This window comes from Aureobasidium namibiae, assembly GCF_000721765.1.
Source record: "Aureobasidium namibiae CBS 147.97 unplaced genomic scaffold scaffold_11, whole genome shotgun sequence".
NCBI classification, from domain to species: domain Eukaryota; kingdom Fungi; phylum Ascomycota; class Dothideomycetes; order Dothideales; family Saccotheciaceae; genus Aureobasidium; species Aureobasidium namibiae.
The window spans coordinates 27,412-44,619 of record NW_013581198.1 but is presented as its reverse complement, the minus strand read 5'-3'; the positions used below and the strand labels follow the sequence as shown (position 1 = coordinate 44,619).

Below are 17,208 nucleotides of genomic sequence, written 5' to 3'. Positions count from 1 at the left end.
TCTTTAGCATATACGGGCTTTAGACTAGCCATTAGAAGAGCCCTTAGCTGGCGGGCTCCTTTTTACTGCATATATCAAGGTCTGACTCCACGATCTGGCATGGACAAACGTAATTATTCATTCGTGCAAGATGCCTCCATGCCATCAGCCCTCTGACGGAGCTTCATCCATACTTCGAGTCGGTCCGAGGTGTATCAAGTAGGTAATACATATGCCTTTGTCTGATTTCACACGACGATCGCGGTTATTGCATCGTGTATACGCTCTTGTAGCAAATGTGTCAGCTTTGTCTCGGAGCAGTCTGATATAATTCACAGAATAGAAGATGAAGAGTGATGTGACTGGCATGAATGGTCCTCGGCGCCTGGCCCAGGTGGTCCGAGCGTCTATAAAGTCCGTTACGATCATGGCTTGCCATCAACTTTCTCTCCCGCGCGACCCAGACCATTCACCAACAACTGTCCAGACATGTCCGGTCGCAAGGACTTTCTGAGCCAACCGGCGCCCGAGAACTATGTGGCCGGCTTGGGTAGAGGTGCGACAGGATTCACAACCCGCTCAGATCTTGGTATGTACTCACCATCTAGACACCATCTATCGACCTCCCTAACGTACTCCAAAGGTCCTGCGCGCGAAGGTCCAAGTGAGGAGCAAATCAAGGAAGCTCTTGCCAAACGTGCCGCACAGCTCGGCAACGCCCCGCCGACTGCTTACGGAGTTCCTGGAAAGAAAGACGACGACGATGATGACGACGAACGCTTCCAGGATCCCGACAACGAGACTGGCCTATTCGCCAGCGGAAACTATGATCGCGAAGATGACGAGGCCGACAAGATCTACGCCGAGGTCGATGCAAAGATGGACAAGAGACGGAGAGCCAGACGCGAAGAACGCGAACGAAAAGAAAGAGAAGAATACGAGCGCAACAACCCCAAGATTCAACAGCAGTTTGCAGATCTGAAGAGAGAGCTCGGAGGCCTCACCGACGAAGACTGGCAGAACATCCCCGAGGTTGGCGACTTGACAGGAAAGAACCGCAGAGCAAAGGCGAACTTGCGCGAGCGATTCTACGCTGTCCCAGACAGTGTCTTGGCTGGCGCAAGGGATTCGACACAATTCGATACTACTGTCAACGACGATGTCGCTCAACCAAGTGCTGCTGCCGATAATCTGGAGGGCGCCATGACCAACTTCGCCCATATCGGAGCTGCAAGAGACAAGGTATTGCAGGTCCGTCTGGATCAAGCCGCTCAGGGTGATGTCGCTGCTGGAACTGCCACAAGTATCGATCCCAAAGGTTACCTGACCTCCTTGAACACGTCCGAAAAGAAGGCCAGCGAGATCCCCGTCGCGGATGTCGCAAGAGCGCGTGAGCTACTCAGGTCCGTCATCAATACCAACAAGAAACATGGACCGGGATGGATCGCTGCAGCGCGTCTGGAAGAATTTGCTGGAAAGATTGTTGCGGCACGAAACCTGCTAGCCCAGGCAGTAGAGTTCTGTCCAAAGTCCGAAGATGTGTGGCTCGAATCTATGCGCCTGAACGAAAATCACAACGCCAAAATTATCGCCAAGGAAGCTCTCAAGTACAATGACCGTTCAGTGCGTCTCTGGGTAGAAGCAATGAAGCTGGAGGCTATGATGCAGAACAAAAAGCGAGTTCTGAGGCAAGCTCTGGATCACGTCCCACAATCTGTCGCAATTTGGAAAGAGGCCGTCAACCTCGAGGAGGATCCAGCGGATGCCCGACTTCTCCTCGCGAAAGCGACCGAACTGATTCCATTGTCTGTAGACTTGTGGTTGGCTCTTGCTCGGTTGGAGACTCCCGAGAACGCACAGCTCGTTTTGAACAAAGCAAGAAAAGCCATTCCGACCTCCTGGGAGATTTGGGTAGCTGCCGCTCGACTACAAGAACAGATTGGCGCCGAGCAGATGGTCGGGAAGATCATGGATCGTGCTGTCAAGTCTTTGGCACGTGAGTCAGCCATGCTGGAGCGTGAGCGATGGATTGAAGTGGCCGAGAACTGTGAAGAAGAAGGCGCGAACCTTACTTGCAAAGCTATCGTTGAACATACTCTTGGATGGGGCCTGGATGAGGACGATGACCGCAGAAAGATCTGGATGGACGACGCAAAATCATCTATGGCCAGGGGCCGCTACCAAACAGCCCGCTCTATCTACGCCTATGCAATCCGTGTCTTCCCCAACAGCAGCATCATATGGCTGGCTGCGGGAGACATGGAACGTAACCACGGCTCAAGAGATTCACTTGTTTCATTGTTGGAGAAAGCTGTAGAAGCTGTACCTACCAATGAAGTGCTATGGATGCAGCTCGCCAGAGAAAGATGGAACGCCGGAGATATTGATGAGGCTCGTAGAGTCCTGGGCAAAGCCTTCCAACAACAACCCGGAAACGAGGATATTTGGCTGGCAGCCGTCAAGCTCGAAGCCGACAACGGACAAGTCGATCAGGCGCGCGAACTCCTCAGGACAGCACGTCAAGAGGCAGGTACTGACAGAGTCTGGATCAAGAGTGTGGCTTTCGAGAGGCAGCAAGGCGATAGAGAGGCAGCTCTCGACCTCGTCAACCAAGGTCTGCAGCTCTACCCCAAAGCTGCCAAGCTCTGGATGCAAAAGGGTCAGATCTATGACAGTAAAGGTATGCTCCCGCAAGCACGCGAGGCTTTCAACACAGGAACTCGATCGTGTCCACAAATCGTACCGTTGTGGCTACTTGCAGCTCGTACGGACGAAAAGGCAGGTATCATTGTCAAAGCACGTAGTATTCTTGACCGAGCACGTCTTGCAGTACCGAAGAGCCCTGAACTTTGGGCCGAGTCAGTGCGACTTGAGAGACGTGCAGGAAACAATGCCGCAGCTAATCAGAAGATGGCGCAAGCTTTGCAAGAGTGTCCCACGAGTGGATTGCTGTGGAGTGAGAGAATCTGGCATCTCGAGGCCCGTACTCAGCGCAAGCCTCGAACACTGGAGGCCATCAAGAAGAACGATAGCGATCCCATCTTGTATGTCACGGCAGCACGTGTCTTCTGGGGTGAGCGCAGACTAGACAAGGCGGTGACGTGGTTCGAGAAAGCCATCGTCCTGGACCCAGACATCGGTGACTCGTGGGCATGGTACCTGAAGTTCCTGAGACAGCACGGTACAGAGGACAAGCAGGAGGAAATTATCAATAAGTGCGTGCTCAGCGAGCCCAAGCATGGAGAAGTTTGGCAAAGCATAGCAAAGGCTCCAGAGAATGCCAAGTTGGGCATCGAGGAGATTCTCAAGCTCGTTGCGACCAGGTTAGACTAGAGACAGTGCTTCAAGTCTGTTCAAACACCACGCAAGTAGGTCGGGATCACGAATATAATAATGAACAAAGCAAGGCTTTAAGAAAGCCGACGACAAGCGCAGCAAGACAACTGTTTGGTGAACCCCTGGAGATCGATCGCAGCCGAAAGCTGAGCTCGCCATGCCGATGCACGACATGTGGGGAATGTGATGTCATGATGGACACTGGCGCATCATTGTTTTCGACCTTAATAGGTGTCTCTTTCTCTTTCTTCTTTTCCATCCTTCATCTGTTGATACTTTTGGTAAGTCACTCTCTCGATTCACTCCTGTCACACCTTGTTCCTCGACAACACCTCCTAAACCATGTCCTTGATCGCCCCTCTCCGCCGCCAGCTACCCCGCCTCGTCCGAAGAGCACCTTTGCTCACCTCTGTCCGTTCTAGCAGAACACTCCAATCTCACTACCAACCCTTCTCAACCACCACCACAAACATGTCTTTCAGCAACGCAGACACCGGCAGCAAGACCGCCGACCCCTATGTCGCCAAGAACAAGGAGCAGCCTGAGCTCAGCGAGAAGGTCAACGACCTCATCAACTTCGTCGACAAGTCCAAGTACTGCATGATGACCACTCGCATTGCCAGCAGTGGACTTCTTGTCTCGCGCTGCATGGCCCTCGCCGCCAAGGAGGGTAACGGTGTCGACCTCATCTTCCACGCCAACAGCGAGTCCGGCAAGACCGACGACCTCGAGTCAGACAACGACATCAACCTGGCCTTCCTCCAGCCCTCTGGCGAGTGGGCTTCCATCTCTGGCATCGCCTCCCTCGAGACCGATCGCGAGAAGGTCCGCAAGTACTACTCTCCCGGCCTCAAGGCCTGGTTGGGTGACCTCGGTGACGGCAAGCACGATGGTGGTCCCGAGGACCCCAGAATCATCCTCATCAAGGTCAAGGCCAAGACTGCTCAGTACGCCATCACCAGATCGGCCACTGGTGCTCTCGGCAACGCGATTGAGTTCGCCAAGGGTGTTGTTACTGGCGAGACTGCTCAGGTCAACAAGCTCAGATACTTGGACGAGTCAGAGCTCCAGCAGTGTAAGTCAACCTCGTGCATCTCACAAACGTACAACCATACTGACGACTTTGCAGGGCGCTCAAGCAGCCAATAAGCTAGCAACTTGTGTACAATAAGCCTGAGGAAAGGCCAGAAAGAGCCAAATTCAGCTACGATATAATAGCATGACCATACAGTAATGAAACAAGCATGTTCAAACTTCTCCATCATTGATATTCATAAATTGAGTGCAGCATGACCAGCACTTGTGCAAGGAGTGAGCTCTGACTGGCACAGTTATCGTATGTCATCGTCAGCTCAGTTCGGCTTACAGGCACAGAGCTGTTTTGTTATGTTGTGACTCACTCATGTGCCTCCTTTCTACGTCCCAAAGACTGTCATAATGAACTTGCACGTCTTGTAATCTCATTCTATAGGAATCAGGGCATGAATGCTGATGTTGAGGACTGTGATAGTCTGGAGCAGGCAGTAAACCCTTGCCAAGGCTTTCTCACACATGGCCTATGTTCTTGTCGATCCAGTCGAGGCTCAGTCTGGCTTGAGAACCATGGTCAGTGCGAGAGTGCTGAGACATGGAAGATCGTAAAGGTCATCTGGTAAGAATAGACTCGTATTCCTCGTATTTGGTCGTTGTATGTAAGACCCTGCCTCGATCGACAACGACGACCCATGCACGACACTCTCACTGAACCCTTATGAGACTCATTCTGTCGATCGAATGAACGTTTCAGGTGAAGTACCAATGGTTGGTATGAGCAATCCCATATGGATGAGGGCAGTGGTGAAATATGAGAGATCATCGCATGAATCGTCAGACACGCGACCACGAATACCAAGTGAACAGCAATCCCAAGACACTTGGTACTCGAAGGATGATTCAACTCTTCCGAATACCGCAAATGATATGCCAACCAAGACCTGCAGTAAGTCACCCAGTATCCAAATCCTTCAACAATCTAGAGTGAGACCGGCCTGTCGAGTAGCATGTCGAGTCGTGGTCGTTGCTTATTCACATGCAAAATGTCAAGTGCCCCGCGCCGGAGACGCCCATGGGGCGTCCAAGGCGTTTCAGTGATCGCCACAAAAGCTTGCGGAGACGCCGAACGAAGGCAACGACCACGACACCTTTTGCTCTGTCCCGAGTCCGAAAAGGTTCACAGACGGCCCGACTCAGGGGAAATGCGAGCCGGAAAACAGCTTTATCAATCCGTGGGCCAAACGTCCGAGGAGACGAACGCGTCGGTGTATACGAATGTGTCCGAGCCGCTGAACAATCATCGAGACATACCGGCCAATGTTGCCGCAAGCGCGGTTCGGAACAACCTAAACAAGGGAGGCGTGAGCCTGGCGTTTTACCTGCATCCACTTTCTCTCCCGAATATAGCGCCACGGCATCATCCACACATATCTCCGCACCCGCGGGCGCCGCTTGGAATGCTAGCTTAGGATGCGCTGTCTGTATCTTCTGGTTGTCAATATCTTCGCAAACACGCAGGTCCTCCAGGCGCATGAGGTGGTCTTCAATGGCCGCAGGTGTTGTTCAAGCAAGATGCCATGCTCTTAGTGAACTCCACTCTGAGCAGCTTATTCCCTCAAAGCAACTCTGGGCGATGGTTCTTGCGTGTGCTTGAGTCTTGAGTCCTGTTGACAGCCACCCTTGGCCCCTGGTCGCCAAGGCAGAATCCACATCGACTGCAGAATGCAACCACAGAATGGTAGGCGGCCCAGATCCACATTGTAACAGACCGCGTGACTCTTCGACTTGTGAGATTGGGCGGATACCCTTGCTAGTAGGTTAGTAACCCCTAAAAGCGGTAAAAAGATCATCGCCAACCCGTGTGGGATAATCGGAATCCTTCCAACGCCTGTGAGTTTTTTTGTGGTGCTACGAGTATTTATTGGTGCAGGTCCCTCCTCTCCCCAACCTCTCCACTCTTTCTCCAGACGCTTCCCCAATCCCCAGATACCGCTCCCCAGGCCTGTCAGATCTTTACCCTACTCGTAGGATAACCAGTCAAGATGCCTGAGAAGACCACATTCAGCGAGGTCGACTACGCTGGGCACAAGGACGACTTTGCTTCCCATAAGGAACAGACGATCCACGATGAAGCTCCTGCTCGCCAGGCTTCCGTCGCCCTCAACGTTGTTGACAACCCTCTGAGAGTACGGAGTTGATGCATTCCTCAATATTTTCTTCGCAAAAAGCTGACAACACCCAAAGCGTACCAACAAAGAAACCACCGTCCACGATGCTATGACCTTTGCCGAATCGAACGGCATGGCCGACGACGCAGCTCTCTTCGGTAGAGCAGCTCTGGTTGCGCGTGACCCCGAGCGATTCGAGTCGATCCCTGACCTTACAGAGGAGGAACGTGCAGCACTCATCTACGAGAGAGACCACAAATGGCATGGACCCAAGATGCTTTGGTTCTCGATCGGTCTTTGTGCCATTGGTGCCGCCACACAGGGTTGGGATCAGACTGGTTCCAACGGAGCCAACTTGTCTTTCCCTCAAGATTTCGGTCTCTACGAGAGCGGTCCCATCTGCGAAGCTGCTGGTACTTGCTCATACAACCAGTGGATCGTTGGTCTCATCAACTCCATCATCTTCCTGACTGCTGGTCTCATGTAAGTGCACCACCTACCCAGCTTTCTATAGCATTACTGACAAGTCGCAGTGGTGCCTTTATCGTCGATCCTCTCAACAAGTACCTCGGTCGTAGAGGTGAGATCTTCCTCACTGCCGCCTGTCTTACTGCCACCCCTATCGGTTCCGGTTTCGCACAATCATGGCAAGGTCTCTTCGCTGCCCGTTTCATCATGGGCATTGGTATCGGTGCAAAAAACGCCACGGTCCCCATCTACTCGGCTGAGATGGCACCTGCTCGCGTTCGTGGTGCTCTTGTCATGTTCTGGCAGCTTTGGGTCGTCATTGGTAAGACTCGGCAATGCGCGTAATGTCTTGAAAGTCTGCCAACTAACTGCTACAGGCATTTTCCTCGGATTCTGCGCAAACGTTATTGTCAAAGATGTCCCCCGTATCGCATGGCGTCTTCAGCTCGGATCAGCCTTCATCCCGTCTCTTATCCTTATGCTCGGTATCTACTTCTGTCCCGAGTCACCTCGTTGGTTGATGAAGCACGGCAAAATTGCCAAAGGCTACCAGTCCATGGCCAAATTGCGCGCACACCCCATCATTGGTGCGAGAGACTACTACTACTCCTACGTCATCTATCAGGAGGAGCTCAAGGTCGCCAGTGGTTCGACATACTTCACTCGTCTGAGAGATTGTTTCACCGTACCTCGTATTCGCAGAGCCAACTACGGTGCTTCAACTGTCATGCTTGCCCAGCAGATGTGTGGTATCAACAGTAAGCCAATTCTCTTTTCTCGTCTGTTATAAGCCAATCTGACTCTTTGCAGTTATCTCTTTCTACAGTTCCACCATCTTCACCAACGCTGGCTACAACTCCGATCAGGCTCTGTACGCATCTCTCGGCTACGGTGCGGTTCAAGTCGTTTTCACAATCCCCACGTTGTTCTTGATCGATACCAAGGGTCGCAGAACTTTGTGTCTGATTGTAAGTTTTTCGTCATCTTGCAATCAGAGCAACCCACTGACTTTACAAAGACGTTCCCTCTTATGTGTATCTTCCTGCTAGCTGCAGGTCTGTCGCTGTTGCAACCCGATTCCGCCAGTTCAGCTGCCAAAGTTGGACCCGTTGTCCTATTCGTGTACCTTTTCACCATCATGTACTCGCTGGGTGAGGGCCCTGTTGCATTCCAGTATTCGGCCGAGGTTTTCCCCACCATCCAGCGTGAGCAAGGAATGGCCTGGGCAGTCTGCATCAACAACACTTTCGGTAAGTCATGATGATAGTCTGCTGATGAGCAATCATCTTTACTAACATTTGACCAGCTGGTATCCTTGGTCTGACTTTCCCTCGTATGCAACACGTCATGACAGCAACCGGTGCTTTCGGCTTCTACGCTGCACTCAACTTGATCGCCTGGGGCATGATCTTCTGTTTTGTCCGCGAGACCAAGCAGCTCACTCTGGAGGAAATCGACCAGGTCTTCTCGGTGCCCACGAGAGAGTTCCTCGCCTACGAGACCGGTACCTGGCTGCCTTACTTCTTCAAGCGCCACGTTCTCTTCAAGAAGAACACCCCCAAGCCCCCACCAATCATCGAGAAGTCTTCCTGGGCCGACAAAGTCGAGCCTGTGACCGCTTGAATGGCTTGTCGGCAGCTCGATGATACGACTGGAGAGAGACGCAAGAGTTGGATGTATGTTGTTTATGAATTTTTGGAGAGCAGAGATACCCTTTAGAGGACGCAGATGCGAATTGATGATTCGCTGTAGTGGTAGCGTCGTAATACTGTCGGTGGAGTTCAGATACTATAATTGTGTTTTGCAACAACTTCACTTCTTCCCTATATCACTTTGTGAAGATTGTGACAATCGTGCAATGCGTTCGTCGTCTCCCGGCCTATGCTATCGGCATGAGTAGTGAGAGTTGGTTGTCTGAACAATATGTACTAGCTCTACAAGCACAACTTCCAAGATCCTGAATCTGGCCAACCGGATTCAACCCTTACAAGCTAAGGTGATGTGGTGTAGTGGTAGCATGTGTCGTTGTGGAGGTTAAAGTCCAGCAACGCCGACCCGACGGCGGTTCGATTCCGCCCATTGCCAGGATCGTTCTTTTTGCTCTTCTTTTGCTGTGTCAACAGACCGGAATCATTCTTGTGTGGATTTGGAAAAGTTGGCAGAATTTTTCCTGATGCTGGACTCGATGGTGGACTGTGCGTGACACGGATGTGGGGCTTGAATCTGCGAGGAGCCGTGTGGGCTCTTTTTGTGCAAGGGAGGGAAAAGAAATATTCGAGCGACAACGTCAGTTCCTTGCTTTGTGATCTGGAGACTTCTGACCCATCACATACACTAGAAGGAACGTCATCTCATCTTCGATATTGGTTCCATCTTCTCTGACAATCGAGAGACGTCTACCATGACTCAATATTCGACACGTGTCGATGCGAATAACTTGCTCTTTAGCGAACACTTCACATCCTGTAGATTGGTGATGAACTGTTATCGCAGAACAAGGAGCCATTCACTGACTACTGTATGGTCATTGTACGACTAGATATCCGTAAGTCTTGGATCATTTGTGGTGACTGCCTAACATTTGCCTGTACCGTACCATCACTGCCATCATCGCCAATGTTCAAGATGACTCCTGAGCCACGCGAATGTGCAATATCAATATGCACGCATACTAACGCAGTAGTTCTTTTTTTCGAGTCATCTCTGACGAGCGATGATATATGAGAACAGATGACTGCTGCGTAAGAAGGATGAAAAGTACAACTTTCCCTCTCCCCGAAAACATAACTTGAACATCAGAGAAAAGATCTAGTACCGAATACGATCTTACAATGGCCGACATAACTAATCCCATCCAGACACCTGCTGAAATGCAGAATCCTGCTGTCGAAGCATCAAATCAGGCAGATACCATATCCGAGAATGGACTGGCAAGAGACTCCGTCATCGAGGCTGATACTACACGATGCTTCTACTGTGATCGTCCCCACAATCTCTGCGGAACTCTCGAGTGCGAGTTGTTGCGCAAGACCGCACTGCTCGAGAGATACGAAGGAGTCATGGTTGAGAAAAATGAAGTCATCGAGACTCTACGATCTTTTGCACAACATCTGGACCACCAACTGTCACAGTCGGAGCGTCAAACAAGAGATATATATGCGAGATATGAGTAACAGCGTGCTCATTCGATCTACCTGTCTCGTTGTTTGTTCAGAGAACATGAGGCGAAACTGTCTCTGCGCGACCAGATGACAGAGGCTGAGCAGTCTACGGCCGCACTCACAGAGGAGCTTCACAGGAAGACAGAGGAGCTTGACAGCAAGACAGTCATCATCCAGAAACTCAAGGAACAGATGCGCAATGCCAGAGCTATCCTACACGAGATTACGTCTAGCATGCGTGACGCAAGATTCGAAGCTCTATCCCAAAGCCAAGACAATTGTGTAGGAGAAGGGCCTTCTCAGCATCCAAACGATTACGAGGAACCTTCAGCACACTCATCTCAAGCGACTCCACCCCCGCATGACATTCCAAGTGTAGCCGCAGAACAACCTATTCAGTGTACCCCCAAATCGTCCGCTTCAAACGACACAGCAAACAACCCAGCAAACGACTCAGCACTCCCGACACTGATCCTCTCAATAATAACCTGGGTCTGGTCTTTTCTAACCACCACCACCACTCGCGATACCGACATCCACAAAGAGCAACACCATCCCAAGCCTTCAAGTCCAGAGAGCAAAGTAAGAGGCGAAAGACGGACAACCTACCAAGGAAAAGCTGTTACCAAAGCTCAACTAAAATCCCGCATGTTGGCCGCTGCAGCTGAGCAGAGTATTAAGAGTGCGGAATTCTTGGCTTTGAGAAAGAAACAGGAGCAAGAGGAACAGCAGTGGTTTGGGAAAGAGGTGCAGCTGATGACTAGAGCGAGTGCGGATGAGGAAGCAAGTACTCATGAGAATACTGAGGCTTGTTTGTAAGCTCGGGTGTACAGGACTGAAGAAAATAACACTTTCATATCAAGAGTCCACACATGGTGTTCCTTCTACTCTTGAAGATTATACACAATATATACATCTAAACCTCAATTGACAGGAATGATTTGTCAAAAAAAAAAAACACCATTTTGATCCCGAATGTCTGGTAATACCACTTCTCCTATCTGAACTTCGCCATGGAAACTCCTCTTCCTCTACCTCTTCATCTATCCTTTTACATCTTCCCGCCATAGTCTTGAAAAACTTTTGCTCTTTGGCCGCAAAGTCTTTTGCAAGCTGTGAGAATTGCCATGCTTGTTTTGTGTCTGCCTCGTCACAGTCACCATCCCCGTAATCATCAGATGCACCAGCACCAGAACAACCACCACAACCACCAAATCTCACACACTGACGTTTGGCAAAAACCCTCTGTTCTTGGTATGCTTGTTGTTTTGCGAGCTGCGTGCCATACCACTCTGGTGTTGTTTGGATATTTTGGTCCGGAGTTGGGAAGTAGATATCGATGTGTGGTGGGTCTTTGTTGGCGAGATCCTTCTGGCACGGAAGAGGTTTGTGATGCAGAGTTATTTTTGATGTTCTTGGTGGTATCAAAGAAGGTCTTGCAATAGTTGGTGCCCGTGGGGTCTCAAGAAAGGCTTTGGAACGGTGGGTGGTGAAGAAGTTTTTGGGTACTCGAGAACCTGCACTGGTGCTGGAGCTTGAGGTGTCCATCTTGGTCAAGATGCACCTGGGTTCTTCTTGAAGAGGTGCATGCTTTGACCTCGAGTCGATGCGAATACTTGATAGCGTCGAGGGGTGATGTTGCGAGAGCCTTGTCGTTAATCAGAGTTGATGTTACAATGGAGATGAGATGGTGTAGAAGGTGAACAGATGAGGCGTCAAAAGGCTCAGCATGACTGTACTGGTGACTGGTAGGTATTCGTGCTCTCCAGAGGTCTATGACTTTGGGCGGTGGTATGAGTTACTTTTCGTCTGTACGAATTCCCATTCCCTCTGTACATAAGACAGTCATCAGTACGTGAGGAGATTGCTATACGTGACATGGTGGAAAAAGTGGTTGTTAACAATACCAAAACTAAAGAAGGTATCAAGCAATTTTTGTAAGACAGAACCCTTTCTGCCATGATAGATCCCCCAAAACCAAACCAAGAAAAAAAAGCCCCCCTTTTTCGCAAAAAAAGAAACAAAAACCATGATTCCGCTAATGTTAGTAGAAGAAAAACGAGACGGGACATTACAATAGGATCAAGCCTTGAATCCTTTGCCTTCGAAGCCAGGTCTTGCCTTCTTTTTGGCGCCGCCGCTGGCACCCTTCTTGCCCTTCTTACCACCCTTCTCAGCGGCGCGCTTGGCCAGGTTCTCGGTTCTCTTCTTGTCTTTCATCTCCTTGCCCTTCTTGACGTTGTCGAGGCGCTCGTTCCATTGCGTTGCGCTCTTTGTCTTTTGGTCTGTCTTGCGCTTCAGGGTCTTCTTGAGTAGAGATTGGTCATCCTTGACGCGCTCGCCGTGTGCGCGCTTCTTTGCGTTGAGCCACATGTCCTTCTCTTCGATCTCCTTGCGCTTGTCCTCGTCCATGCCTGCGAGTCGTTGGGCTTTCCTTTCGGCAGCGGCCAGAGCGGTCTTGATGTCTGAAGGACCCTTCTTCTTCTTGTGTCCGGCAATGGAGCCGAGTGTGGGATCGGCCTCCTCATCGTCGAATGCGACACGGCCGAAGGAGAAGTTGTTCTCGTCTACCGGACGCGGTGAGAAGATGTCGGGAGTAGCCAGAGGGCTACCACTGCCACGCAGACGCTCGTTGTTAAGACGCTCCTCCTCTTCCTTTGCCTTCAGGCGCAACTCCTTCTTGTGCTGCTTACGAGCCTCCTCTTTCTTGCGACGCGATTCAAGAAGTTCCTGTCTGTTGCGAGGGCCACCAGTTGGGCCATCAGCCTTACGCTGAGCACGTAACGCCTCGATACGGGCCTTCAAACGGGCTTGCAATTCTTCAGCGTTGACTTCTGGCAGCTTGAGAGCAAGTGCTTTCTTGGGTTTTGTAGTGGCGGGAGCGTCTCCCTCTGTAGGATTTGAGGCAGGGACTATTGATGATGAGGAAGATGTGGCAGACTGGTTCGTAGAGTTGTCGAAGATCTCGGGTTGGTCGGGGCTTGCTGGTGTTGAGGTTTCGTCGTTGTCAACCAGACCGGAGAAGTCCATGGCGTCGTCAGCAGCCTCATCGGCAGATACGTCCTCGGCGTCTTGCATGTCCTCATCGGCAGACTCTTCGGCGCCAGCGGCAGACTGGGGTTCCTGCTTGCGAGCGGCCTTCTTAGCGTCCAGCTTTGCTTTTTGCTTGTCGGCCTTTTCCTTCTTCAGGCGGCGCTTCTCCTTTCTCTTCTCTGCTTGTGACTTCTTGCTGCTTGTGGTAGCGTCGGCATCGTCGTCGCTGTCGTCGTCATCGTCCTCTTCGTCGACCTTTTGCTTCTTAGCGGGTTGCTTCTTCTCGACGGGCAAATCGATTTGTGCAGATGAATCGTCGATGTCGTCTTGGATTCCCAGCTCTCGCTTTCTCTTGCGCTCATTCTCGTCCATGACGTCCTTTGCAGATTTTTGGTTTGCAGGGTCGAGTTTTGCGCGCTTTGCTTGGCGCTTCTGCTCTTTGGTCTGCTTCTTGCGCTGCCATTGGTCCTGCAGAGAGCAGTGTGAGCAGGGTGTGCTAGAGACAGAAGTGTGATGGCGGACATACGCTATTGTCCTTTGAATAGTATTCGTTGGCGGGGATGAGAGAAAGAAGACCCTCAAACGCCTGAGCGTGACTTTCAAGACGTGCCTGCGGGAGATGAGTATTGAGGCGGGAGAAAACAGGGGGCGGACTTGTGCACCTCTAGATCGTCGGCCATGATGAGATTATATCAGAGAAAGAAAGTACGAGTGGCAAGATGGGCGATGCGAATGGGTCGTCTGCGTGTTTGCTGAAGCCGAACTTTTCGTCTGCGGGTTGGCCTTGGCGCGGAATCGTCTCTGGAAGTTTTGAAACGGGCAATGACGATCAGTCTGGGGTAGATGGGAAGGAAGCTTCCTTGTTCGCGCCAACTGGCCAGCGCGACCAAGTTGCAACCATGGAAAACTTCGCCCTCGACGCAACTCACAAAGGCGGCCTGACCATCTCCCACTACCTCGACTGCTCGCCCAACGTCGTCACCATCTTCAAGGAGGTCAACAAGCTGGTTCTTGTCGTCACCGTTGGCCTGGTCTCTGTCTCGCTGCTCCGCACCTTCCGTCCCTCAGCCTCGCGTGCCGAGTAGATCATGGCTCGTCTATCACATGCTTCGCTGGCATGGCTGCTTTTCACTGCCTCAGCACAAGCGTCTTATGTTATCGAAGGTCTCTCCTTCGGCCACAAGGGCGCCATCTCACCGAATGGACGCGCCGTCCCCGGCTGGCACCTTTCTGGCGAGAACCACACTCCCCAACTACTATCCGACCGCATCATCCTCACTCCTCCCGCTCCCGGCGGCACAAGGGGCGCCATCTTCGCCGATAACCCCATCACCCAACCTGAATGGATTGTCGAGACCGAGTTCCGTGCCTCGGGCCAAGAGCGTGGCAGTGGTAACCTGAACTTCTGGTTCGTCGACACTGGCCGTTCTGCTGTCGGCCAAAGCAGTATATACACCGTTGGCAAGTTCGACGGTCTTGCCCTGGTCGTTGATCAATACGGTCCGCGTGGAGGATCTATCCGCGGTTTCCTCAACGACGGCACGGCCAACTTCAAGGACCACCACAATGTTGACAGTCTGGCCTTTGGTCACTGTGACTATGCCTACCGCAACTTGGGTCGTCCCAGCAAGCTGCGCATCGAGAACGGTGCTCATGGTCTCCGTGTCGATATCGACGGTACACCCTGCTTCCACAGCGAGAAGGTCAACCTCCCTCCTGGCTACTTCTTCGGTGTCTCCGCCGCTGCTTCTGAGAACCCCGATTCGTTCGAGCTCTACAAGTTTGCCGCATCCACCACAAATTCCATCACCCGTGAGGAACCCAACGTCGAGGCCAAGCGCCAGCATCTTGAAAAACTAGACAAGTTCCCTGGTGCTCCTGAAGCTCTTCCCGATGCCGACGCCAGCACTATCCTGGACCAGGTACATCAGTTTGCCGATCTTCACAACCGCATGCAAGCAATGAATCACCAGATTGCAACCCTGTTTGGCGAGTTTGAGCGTCTGTCCCGTCAATTGAACGAACGCCATGCTGAGTTGATGGCCAAGGTCACCGGTCCCAATGCTGGTGATTCTAGCGACAAGACGCATCAACAGACTACCGGCGAGGCCCTTCTTCCTTTGAGTCGTCGTGTTGAAAACATTGAGCGTATTGTGCTCGCCATTCAGCGCGATGTTGAGGGCAAGGACTACCGCGAGCACTTGACTAACCTACAGCAGTCTATCGAGGGCGTTCGTGGAGGTTTGACCGAGCATCTCCCCGAGACAATTTCTCACAGTAAGTCACTTCTATGTCATAGCCAGCTCTAGAATCAGATCGCTAACATTGCTTCTTAGTGATCTCCACTGCGGCTCCCAAGATGGGTATGTTCATCTTCGTCGTTATTGCCTTCCAGGTCATGCTCGCCGGCGCCTACATCATCTACAAGAAGCGCAGAGCAAGTGCTCCTAAGAAGTATTTGTGATCTCATCAGATTCGTGTATATCTTTTTCTTCAGTATATTCATGTTTATGTTGATGCGTCAAGATTAGCGTTTGTCCATGAACGCTTGTAGAAATTAGCGATTCTTACATATCTTTGTTGTATAGAGACAGACCTTTCGAAATAGTGATGTTCATCGCTCGGCGGAACGCCTTTGGCCAGGGACAAGAGGCGTATGGTGCGGCGTTTCAGGTGCGTGTCTGACAGCGAATGCAGATTTACGCGCTTTGATCTCTGCTACATTCGACCACTCTTTTTGTGTACCTCCCAGCGCTCCCACTTTTCTCCCTGCTCCTCATCTCTCAAGACGATTTCATCACCGTTTTCAAAAATGACGCTGCTACCAGTTCTGCCAAATGAGCTGATGCTCTTACTATACAAACACCAGACCACAATCTCGGACCGTCTAGCGCTGTCTTCAATCAGCCGCAACATGCGGTCACTTCTCATAGACAATGCCTACACTATACTCACTGCGGTCTGCAAGAATGCAGATCCGCTCTCTGCCGCCAAAATCCTGGTCAGCATCATCTCCAGGACCGCAAAAGTTCAGCCCCAAGCTTGTGCGTGTGATCCTGCTCAGTGTGATCCTCCTGGAGGGCACCACTTCCACAAGAACGTAGCAAATCAGCGTTACAAAGCGGACGGCCTGGCTCCATTTCCAATCGAACTGCGCGACTTACGGACTATCTCACGGACTTTTAACGTCGCTATGCTGGTCGCGAACAAGGCGACGGAATTCTGGGCTGCCAGAGCGGCGACATGCCAAGTCGATCACAAGCCGCCAACAGTCGACAGTGAGAAGTTCGCGCAAGCATACATCCTTCTATGGGTTTGTGCCGAGTCTCACTGGCTGCCTGAATTTGAAAATCGTGTCAGAAAGCTGGGGTCCCAGTTACTCCACCACGAGATAATGTTATTGAGAGAGATCTTCGAGTTCTCGTCGTTCGACTTGGATCGACGAACAAAACTCAGTATAGGGAGCGGGGATCCAGATCATGATGAGGAAGACATCGAGACAGAGAGGTCTTGGTTCGAGCTTGACGTGAGAGGTGGTAGAGAGGACAACACTTTGGGTTACGAGACCAATTGTGCCGAATGGTGGTTCTGGCAACATTAGTTTAGTCATACGTGGCGTGGTGTGTATGTGCCTTACCAGATCATTACGGAATGGGAGGGCGAGAAACCCAATGGATGCCACTGTCCCAAGTCGACGTGGGCCAAATGGGACTTGGTACAGTTTGACTGGTGGCACACGTGGAACCGCCTAGCATAGAGGGCTTCGAACAAGACCCGCTTTGCTTCTTCTTCCATCATGAGCGGTCTCGATACCAGACCTTGGAAGCAGGAGACGCTCAATGCCCAACTTGAACCTCACATCATCATGAACCGAGACTATGGAGCACACCGTCCTCAGCACTCACCCTCCTTTGTCCCGGGCTCCTCACCACAAACTATCATAGAGCAGGCGATCCCTATCAATGGTTTCCACAACGCCACAACCCTCTACATACTTCTCGCGGCTCTTAGGCTGAATCAAGAATATGAAA

The 17,208-nt window shown here is 51.5% G+C and overlaps 7 protein-coding genes across 7 annotated transcripts; 6 read left to right on the top strand and 1 right to left on the bottom strand.

Annotated features, from left to right (window-relative positions):
- Positions 1 to 468: 468 nt before the first annotated feature.
- Positions 469 to 3,312, top strand: M436DRAFT_49503 (uncharacterized protein; the record flags this gene model as incomplete). Its single annotated transcript, XM_013570752.1, has 2 exons — positions 469 to 568; positions 623 to 3,312. The coding sequence occupies 2 exons, from the start codon at positions 469 to 471 to the stop codon at positions 3,310 to 3,312; spliced, it is 2,790 nt and encodes a 929-aa protein (XP_013426206.1).
- A 474-nt stretch (positions 3,313 to 3,786) lies between these two features.
- Positions 3,787 to 4,464, top strand: M436DRAFT_49786 (protein bli-3; the record flags this gene model as incomplete). Its single annotated transcript, XM_013570808.1, has 1 exon — positions 3,787 to 4,464. One exon carries the CDS (start codon positions 3,787 to 3,789, stop codon positions 4,462 to 4,464), a length of 678 nt encoding a protein of 225 aa, XP_013426262.1.
- A 1,925-nt stretch (positions 4,465 to 6,389) lies between these two features.
- M436DRAFT_49554 (uncharacterized protein) lies at positions 6,390 to 8,606 on the top strand (the record flags this gene model as incomplete). Its single annotated transcript, XM_013570763.1, has 7 exons — positions 6,390 to 6,533; positions 6,592 to 6,998; positions 7,049 to 7,305; positions 7,361 to 7,741; positions 7,794 to 7,951; positions 8,002 to 8,233; positions 8,290 to 8,606. 7 exons carry the CDS (start codon positions 6,390 to 6,392, stop codon positions 8,604 to 8,606), a joined length of 1,896 nt encoding a protein of 631 aa, XP_013426217.1.
- A 1,208-nt stretch (positions 8,607 to 9,814) lies between these two features.
- Positions 9,815 to 10,963, top strand: M436DRAFT_82822 (uncharacterized protein; the record flags this gene model as incomplete). The annotated part of the gene is made up of 2 exons (XM_013570909.1): positions 9,815 to 10,113; positions 10,198 to 10,963. 2 exons carry the CDS (start codon positions 9,815 to 9,817, stop codon positions 10,961 to 10,963), a joined length of 1,065 nt encoding a protein of 354 aa, XP_013426363.1.
- Positions 10,964 to 12,226: 1,263 nt separating this feature from the next.
- On the bottom strand, positions 12,227 to 13,857 carry M436DRAFT_64714 (SURF6-domain-containing protein; the record flags this gene model as incomplete). Its single annotated transcript, XM_013570851.1, has 3 exons — positions 12,227 to 13,645; positions 13,704 to 13,787; positions 13,840 to 13,857. 3 exons carry the CDS (start codon positions 13,855 to 13,857, stop codon positions 12,227 to 12,229), a joined length of 1,521 nt encoding a protein of 506 aa, XP_013426305.1.
- Positions 13,858 to 14,265: 408 nt separating this feature from the next.
- On the top strand, positions 14,266 to 15,641 carry M436DRAFT_73652 (putative lectin family integral membrane protein; the record flags this gene model as incomplete). The annotated part of the gene is made up of 2 exons (XM_013570908.1): positions 14,266 to 15,454; positions 15,514 to 15,641. The coding sequence occupies 2 exons, from the start codon at positions 14,266 to 14,268 to the stop codon at positions 15,639 to 15,641; spliced, it is 1,317 nt and encodes a 438-aa protein (XP_013426362.1).
- Positions 15,642 to 15,989: 348 nt separating this feature from the next.
- M436DRAFT_28101 (uncharacterized protein) lies at positions 15,990 to 16,202 on the top strand (the record flags this gene model as incomplete). The annotated part of the gene is made up of 1 exon (XM_013570638.1): positions 15,990 to 16,202. A coding segment is annotated over one exon (213 nt), but the record flags the coding sequence as incomplete, so codon positions are not given.
- Positions 16,203 to 17,208: the final 1,006 nt, after the last annotated feature.